Source organism: Rhinichthys klamathensis, unplaced genomic scaffold (assembly GCF_029890125.1).
Source record: "Rhinichthys klamathensis goyatoka isolate OS25496 unplaced genomic scaffold, OSU_Roscu_1.1 h1tg000223l_1, whole genome shotgun sequence".
Classification (NCBI taxonomy): domain Eukaryota; kingdom Metazoa; phylum Chordata; class Actinopteri; order Cypriniformes; family Leuciscidae; genus Rhinichthys; species Rhinichthys klamathensis.
The window spans coordinates 2,178,965-2,188,063 of NW_026606747.1; the positions used below are offsets into that span (position 1 = coordinate 2,178,965).

At 41.8% G+C, this 9,099-nt stretch overlaps 1 protein-coding gene across 1 annotated transcript; it reads right to left on the bottom strand.

Annotated features, from left to right (window-relative positions):
- Positions 1-971: 971 nt before the first annotated feature.
- LOC130097686 (E3 SUMO-protein ligase ZBED1-like) lies at positions 972-3,169 on the bottom strand. The gene is made up of 2 exons (XM_056264627.1): positions 1,706-3,169; positions 972-1,472 (listed from the first exon to the last, which is right to left on the bottom strand). The coding sequence occupies exons 1-2, from the start codon at positions 3,167-3,169 to the stop codon at positions 972-974; spliced, it is 1,965 nt and encodes a 654-aa protein (XP_056120602.1).
- Between the last annotated feature and the right edge of the window lie 5,930 nt (positions 3,170-9,099).

Genomic DNA, 9,099 nt, shown 5'->3' on the forward strand with positions numbered 1-9,099 from the left:
GATGAAAGTGAAACTGTGTTCAGGTAGGGAAGATTAACATTACGTGTTAATATTTTTGTGTAGCCTCTGCTTTGTCAGGGAAGATAAGCATTATGTGCTAATATGTTGGTTGCCCCCTGTTTCAGGGAGGGAAGTTTTAGCATCAGGTGCTAATTATTTGTTTTTACCCTCTGGTCACAGAGAAGGTTAGCATTACGTGCTAATAATATTTTGGTTTTATCCTCTGAATAGTCAGGGAAGTTGTTTGTATCCTCTGATTCAATCAGGGAAGATTAGCGTAAAGTGCTAGTAATTTGTGTTACCCTTTGCTCTGCCAAGGAAGGTTAACAATAGTTTGATCTGTGTTAACAAGTGTAGCCTCTGTTTTGATCAGAGAAGTTTTAGTGTTTGTTTGTTTAGCATCATGTGCTAATAAGATTGTACCCTCTGTTGTAGACAGTAGAGAGAAGTTTTTTTTTTTTTTAGTTGGTAACAAAGAAATCCACAAAATGGTTAGGAAGAATGCTAGACTGATTCCAAATACTGAGAAACGTGGATTAGCAAGCCCTTTATGGACAGACAGTGAGTTCAAGTCATTGTTAGGAGAGAAAATGGACTCCATAGTGACTGAGTCAGTTAGATTGGATTTGACAAATAAATTTGGTATCGATCCAGACAAAGTTTGGTCTATTGAAGAATGCAAGAAGGTGTTAGGTGCATGTATCAGAAAGAAAAACATGAAAGGCATAATCTGTTAGGGATGGGACAATACACTTAAACTCACGATACGATGCACCTCGATATGCCAGGGTCACGATACGATACGTCACGATACGATATCAAAAAAGGGAAAAAAAGAAAAAAAATATTACTGTATAACAACAACTTATTTATTTTTGTTTCAGCTGCACACAGGGAAACACAAGGCCTAACTGGCCAAACACAAACAAGAACACTCCCTTAGTGCTGCTCTAATCCTAGGTTAAGTTATCTCAGGACTGGTTCTTCTTCAAAAAAACTAACATGTCAACATGTTCTGGTGTTATCAGTGATCTTTGAGCAGACACAATGTCTCCTGCTGTGGAAAAGACACGCTCACTGGGCACTGATGTAGCAGGAATGCAAAGGTAGGCTTTGGCAAGGGGGGCAAGTATGGGGTAAGCATATGCATTAACTTTCCACCACTCAAGTGGACTACTGTTGAGTGGGATAGGAATCCCATTTCTGTAGGAGAGTATCTCCATTTCAATCCCTCTGCTGGACTGCACTGTCTCAACAACAGTAGTGTAGGAGCTCCCAAGGAGATCTTCTAACGCTGTCTTTTTTGGTGGGGGAGGCTGTGTCACGTCCTGCATCTGCCTTTCTCCTTCCACTGGCTCTTCCTGGCTCTGCTCTGCTCCCTGTGCTGCCTCAACCATGACCCTGGCCTGCTCTGCTGCTGCCCCTGATGTTGAAGCACTGGCCCTAGTGGTTCTTTCATCTATATCACTGGTCTGAAAAAAGTAAAATAAAACTAGCTCAAACATTTCTGTCTTTCAATCCTTCACTCCCTCCCTCTCTCACAGACACACGCACACAGAGTCTCTCTCTCTCTCTCTCTCTCTCTCTCTCTCATCGACTAATAAAAAAAAACAATATGAGAAATAAGTTTTCGGGCTCTGGCCTACACTACAGAGTTACACACGCGCAGGGCACCTCTTTTTTTCTTCAATAAAAGTTAGCCTACCTGGTTGCGCTGCTCATGAAGTGCTGAAGCTTTTTCACGTATTCGGGCATAGACGGACTCGCGTTGTTCATCATTCAGATGGGACAGGCTTCGGAATCGTGGGTCAAGCGCAGTGCACTCCTGCAGCATGTCATTACAGTCACCAGAGTACCGGTCCGAGATGTCGAGTAGAATAGCGCTTTTCATGTTGGCGATGGTCTGTGTGTCATTTTCCTCTGGTGACATGCTTTGCTCGATCATGAACTTCAGTGGCATTATCAGTGAAACAGTGGGCTCTTTTTCATCACAGACAACTGTTGTGGCTGTCTTCAGTGGCTTAAGCAGTTTCACTATGTCCTCGACATCTGATATATCAGTGTTATCCAGAGTGTCAATTTCTCTCGCATTCCTTCGGATTCCTGGGCAGCTCAGCGCCGCTGAGACAGCTGCTTGTTGCTCCAGGTAGCGCGCCAGCATCTCGTATGTGCTATTCCACCTGGTCTGGACATCGGTGATGAGTTTATGCCGAGGCAGCTCTAACTGGGTTTGCTTGTTGGTCAGGACGGCGGTGGCCGTGGTGCTCCTGTGAAAGAATGTAGTTATTCTTCGCACACGACCAAGAAGGCGCGCGACGCGGGATACAGCCAAGCCTCGCTTACTGGCCAGATTCACAACATGCGCTAAGCACTTGATGTGAGGGTGGAGACCGCTCTCTCTCACAGCAATGTCCATGTTGCTTGCGTTGTCTGTGACACAAGCAATGGTTGTTTGTGGCCTCGTTAGCTCCCACTCACTCAGTGCATTTCTCAACACGTGAGCTATGTTAACACCAGTATGACTTTCACTCAGCTCACGAGTTTGCAACACAAAGCTTTTTCTCACCCATTTGTCGTTGATGACTTCTGCCGTGATGGTTACATAACTCTGTGTTGCACGCGAGGTCCAGCTGTCAGTGGTCAGGGCGACACAGTCGGCATTTTTTAGATACTCTTTCACGCTTTGTTTGGTTTCATTGTAAATTTCCGGGATTACCTTCTCTGAAAAATGTCCTCGACATGGCATCTTAAACTTAGGCTCTAGCACATTGAACATTTGGATGAATTTTCTGTTCTCTACCATGTTAAATGGAGCCATATAGTCCGCTATGAATTCGCCAATGAGCCTGGTTATCTGTTTTGCACGCGGACTTGACGGAGGTAGAGTTGGTGTCAGCGCTTGTTTCATGGTCAGCTTTCCCTTCGGTAGGCACGTTTTCTCCGGGGCCGTCTTCACATTTTTATGGTGACGTTGAAGGTGGTGGTTCATGTTTGATGTGTTGGATGTGGTGTACGGAATGACAGCATGGCATAGCTTACACACAGTCTTAGTCTTGTCAGTTACTCTATTGCCGTCTTTGTCTTTTTTAATGAGAAAGCCAAAATACTGCCAGACATATGACTTGTATCCAGGCGGAGCGTCCTCAATTTCGACCTCATTTGACTCCATGGTTGGCTGTTTGGGGGCAAGGCAGTTGGTGCTAATGCTATTTGTTAGCTCGCTGTAGACTGCAGTGTTGTTGTTGCAACATGCGCTGTCTTGACGTGATGACGTACCGCACCGTTCCCCGGATATAATTTTTTTTTTCATTTAGTTTTACCCTGCTTGCCTGCCACCATAGACTGTATGTCTGCCCCATATACATACACACACACATTTAATACACTAAATTATTTATATACTACGCAAATCATGCAGCAGTGCCATCTATCTTTATTTCGCGATCCATTTTTTTCGACCTCGATGCGTTTCGTCACGTTTTGTATCGCGATATTTCGTCAAACGATATTTCGTCCCATCCCTATAATCTGTTGCCATAGAGAATATAGCTTATCCATTGCACAAGAACAAGCTAGGTGTATTGCTAAGTTAAATGAACAAAACAAACAATTGAACACTCAAGTGTCCTGTTTCAAGACAAAGGTGGGCCATAACCAGGCCTCAACCAAATGTGACCCTGAAGACCAACAGTCAGATGAAAGCTATCCTGATTTACAGTCTTTCTGTAGACTAGAAAACACTAGAAATGCTGGTTTGATAGATAAAGATGTAAATGCAGTTGAAGTGTGTGGAGCAAGACAAAAGGCTCAGACTAGGGCAAAAGGGAATGATCCAGTTCCATTAGCAACCCCCATAATGCAGCTACAAGCAGTCAAATTATCTTTAGCTCCTAAAGAAATAGAGAGAATTGCTGAAAGTTTGCCATCAGTACATGGAAATTTTTCTGAGTTTAGGAGAGAATTGTCCAAAAAGATGCGGCCCTACGATATGTCTCTAGCTGAAGTCACCCAGCTAATATCACAGATCTTGACTGAGTCAGAATTCAATGATTTTGAAAATGCTGTAAACAATTCTGAACTACAGCATGCCAGAAAAGATGAATTGAGAGAAGGAGTTTTGAGAGTGTTAAAGAACATTCTTGGACCAAAAGTGGACTGGTCAAAAATCACTAGTTGTGTACAGAAGAAGCATGAAACTGTTAGTCAGTACACAGACAATTTTTGTCAGTCAGCTGTAACTTACAGTGGAATAGCAGACACTTCAGAGAAGGTGTTAAATGACAATGGGCCATTAGTTCGCACATGGTATGATGGTCTTTTGTCAGAGCATAGAAATGCATTGCCTTTCTTAGACGTCACATGGGCTACCAGTACCCTGCAAAGTAACCTAGACAGGTTAGCTACTTGGGAAAGAGATTCTGATGTTAAAGAGAGAGTAAGAATTGCAGCAGTTTCCTTTAAGGTCAACGCAGAGAAGCAACAGAAACGCAAATGTCCTAAGAGAGAGGGCAGTTGTTATTACTGTGGTAAGCCTGGACACTGGATAAAAGAGTGTAGGAAAAGCAAAAAGAACTTTATTGAGGTTAATAATGTTGCTAAGCTACTACTCAATCTGCTTGCTAATTTGAAGCAGCCCCTCCCTTCGTCATTAAACGGGTGGGGCAACATGTTGAGGTGCTAACCATTTGTGTTGTGAGTGCTTGATTCTCCCCAGTAACTTACAACAGAGATAAAAGACTTATTTTTGTTTAATAGAACAAAAAGGAAAGTGACTGTCTCAGCTTTCCTTTGTGGGGACAATGGTTAAGTAAGCTCACAGCCTGAAATGTTGTCTACAGCACAGGCCCTTCATTAGTAATGAGCTGGGTCAGGCTGTAAACTTAAAATGCCCTCAATGTAGTGACCGCACTAATGAATCAAGCAAAAGTCACTTTTGTCACCATTCTCATGTATGATGTCTATTAAAGTAGCGGCAGTATTGTGTCAGGATAAACCTGGACTCATTGTGTCACACTGTAAAAGTTGTTCCCCCTCCCACAGGGAAATGACAGGACACGGAACAGTGAGGAGCCCAGGGAAGAACCGATTGCAACAGGCATCGGGGGCCAACCCCTGCGGTGAAGACTACCTCATAGGCCTTCCCCCTCCATAGTCCACCCCTACCTCACTGCTTCTATTTAGGTGTCAAACGAATTAAGAAATAGGGAAAGAAGGAACAACGATAGCAGACTCGGAAAAGTTTACAACCCTAGGGTTTGAACAAATACTGCTCTCCTGTTTTTTTTGTTTTCTCTCTTCCTCTGTGCAGGTAACACTTGATGGCTGACCCGAGACCCATACGCACCGACCTCCTCATCTGCGTATGAAGCCACAAACTCAAGAAATCAACTAGACCTACTGCCGAGCCAACTATCACAAAAGGATAAAGAAAAGGAAAAAAAAATACACAACGCAGAGACTACGAAACCTTCAGTCATCCATCGACATGCTCAAGATTGACACATCATGAAGATCGCACAAAGTCCGGACTCCAGAAACAACATATTCTTAGAGCTGATGAATATGTCAAAAACGCCTTGTTTGCTGGAAAGAACGTTTTCATGTCACCTCCGAAGATGGCTGCATTCCAGGACTCACTTGTGCACAAACATGGTGGTCCAATAAGACATTCTGGATCTGTCAGCAAAATTACAACAAGATGACTGAAGATAACTCTTCATGGTTCGGAAACTTGTTAGGTAAACAGTGGATGTGGATGAAGGAAATAGCAATTCTGCTGTTGTTTCTCTTATTAGCGTATTATCTATGCGTCCACAGTATCAAGTTTTTCATTCAACAAATGAATCACGCCTCTCAAGATGAAATCAAAGTTCCAACCAGAAAAGACTATTACCCGTAAAAACACTACACGGACCTTAATTGCATGTTTTTTTTCTGTGTCAGCATGCAATTACAGAAAAGCAAACACAGATCATTAAGTTATGTACCTGTAACTATCACAAGTTGCAAGAATGAATTTTAATTGTTTAAATTAGTATATATTGTGGTAGTTATTTAGAACTCCCAAAGGGGGAATTGAAGGAATACAAATTTGTCAAATGTTTTATTTAGGTTTCCACTCCAATGGTATAAAACTGATAAAGTTCAGTAGACTGATTTCAGATGAAATATTGAGTCTCCAGCAAGAGTCTCCTTTCCTGATAGTCCTGTTTTCTCTCCTTTCAGCCTAGATAGAATCGTTAGGTTGATTGGTTTAGCTGTCGGGGAGACTTTCACCTTTTGTCTTTAATGGCTCTGGGATGGCTTTTAGGAACCAGAGTTCCTGGCCACTATCAGCATTTGAATAGTTATGCTGATTCAATTGGATTGGTAATGCCCTCAGAGTAGGGTGTGTTCCTACTTCATTTGCATGCGTTGTTTCAGAGGGACTCCTCCCCAATGTAAACTCCTCCCCCTCTAAATGTATAAATTGCAAGGGAACCTTTCCCTTAGTTGGACGAGATTGAGATGCTACAGCGGCCTAATAAAGAACATCTGCTTTAAAAGATACCTCTCCGTCTCCTGGTCTGCTCTTCTGACTTTTCTACACATTAAGAAGAAAAAGTTCACAACACAACTGAGAAATCAGGTTAAAAAAAGGAAGGGATCGATGAAAAAAAGAATATTACATGCAAATAATAAATGCTGTAAAGCATGATGGTAAAGAGCTCTGGAAAACCCTTAATGAAATAATGGGGAGACGGACAACTGAAGGGGCTTCCTTTGTGCAATCAGAAGGCAAGTTTCTGACCAAACTATCTGATATAGCTAATTATTTTAATGATTTCTTCATAAATAGGGTCCATGCACTAAGGTAGAATATGGTCAATACTGATTCTAATTAAAGCTCATAAAAAATAATTTGATGTTAGATAAGAATTGCACTTTCCAGTTTAATAGTGTGGAGGTGCGGGAAGTAACGAAGTTGTTGAAGTCCCTGCCCGAACACAGCTCAGTGGGTACTGACATTTTGGACAGTAAGGTACTTGGCCTGGCAGCTGACTATGTTTGCGGTCCGTTATGTCAAATATTAAATGCATGCTTAAAGAAAGGTGTTTTTCCCACTATCTGGAAAGAAGGTACAATTATTCCCTTACCTAAAGATGGCAGACTAGCACTCACTGGGAAGAACAGTAGACCTATCACTATTCTCCCAGTTCTTAGTAAACTGATGGAGAGAATAGTTCACTCACAAATACAGGAATACTTTGAATTTAAAGGCTTGAACACAGATTTCCTACATGCTTATAGACATAACCATTCAACTTTTTCCGCCCTTACAGTAATGAAAGATGACTGGCTCAAGGAAATGGAAAATTTAAAGATGATTGGTGCAGTATTACTTGATTTTAGTGCGGCATTTGATGTCATAGATCACAATCTACTCATCGGTCAACTGGAATGCTATGGATTTAGTCTAAACGCCATCCAATTTATGAAGAGTTAATCGCACAAGTAGGACGCAACGGCAGCTGGTCTCACTCTATGGTCTTGGACTGCGGGGTCCCACAAGGGAGCTGCCTGGGACCACTTTTATACTCCATCCTCACAAACGATTTACAACCAGTTTTGTGTAAAGCAACTAGGGATGGGAATTGATAAGAATTTAACGATTCCGATTCCATTATCGATATTGCTTATCGATCCGATTCCTTATCGATTCTCATTGGTTGAGGGAATAAGTACAAATTTGTTTGTTTGTATTAACTCGCTTTAATATCTGATCAGAAGATACAGAACAGAGTATACACACATTATGTGTAGCAACCTCAGAACAAACCTAAAAGTAGGTGAGCTACTTCTCAAAGTAAAGGGCAGTGTTTCTCAAACAGTATGCCATGGCACGCTAGTGTGTGCCTTGAAAGATTATCAAGAAGAGTGCCTTAGGATTAGGAAATTGTTCATTTTCACATTCATTGGTCCAGACAAAAAAATAAATAAAACTGTCATTTATGTGCCATAAAAACTAAAAACACAGACTGAAAACAGTCAAGGAAGAGCTTGTGCCATTTGGAATGTTAACAGTGCTCATTTGGATTCAACCTGAAACAAAATTCAACTGACATAAAAAATACAAAGAAGTCTTCTGTAAAGACCACAACTGTCAACTTATGAATGAAATGGCGCTCACATTAACTAAATAGACAGGGCCTGTCCTGCCTGGAGAGTTTAAAGTTACCTTCGGCATTAATAACAGATGGCATCCCGTTAGCTCTGCTGCTGCTTGACTCACTTGTGTCGCTAAGTAGTAGTGTATCAAACATGCAACAGTCCTGCAAATGAATTGCATGCTGTGTGGCCAAATGTTTCTGCATATTGGAGGTAGTTCCCCCCTTTGACGAAATGGAAATTTTACAAGTGTTGCAAGTGACCGTATTGTCGTCTTTTCGCGTGAAATATAACCAAACTTTAGAGCGCTTCTACCTCGATGCCATGTTTGCTGCGTTCTGCGCGTGTGTGACGTCATGACGCATTTGCAACGAGCGGAACCGATAAGCGGAATTGTTAAGCAGGCATGGATTTACTGGGCACCGTTTCTGAAGAAGAACCGGTTCTCGGTTACCGGTTATTTTTACTGGGCACCGGTTCTGAAGAAGATCCGGTTCTCGGTTCCCATCCCTAAAAGCAACTGTACAAATGTATGCTTATGATTCCAAATTGTATTATGCTGCTAAAACTGTTAGTGAACTGGACAATGTTTTATCAGCCGAGTTAAATATGGTCTGATTGGATAAAACGAAATAAGTTGGTGCTGAACATTTCGAAAACCAAATCAATTATCTTGGGATCAAGTCATAAACTGTCATCTACACCAAAGATGAGTTTGATCTTGTCTGGGGAACCTATAGAACAGGTAGATAAAGTAAAATGACTTGGCACAATAATAGATAGTCAGCTGTCATGGGCGGAACATATTGATATCATAGTGAAGAAGATGGGTTGTGGTATCTCTATGGTGAGGAAATGTCTTACAATTTGTCTCTACAAACATCGTGGGACAGGTGGCTAAATCTTTAATTTTATGTCACCTGGAATATTGTACCCCTGTATGGTCATCTA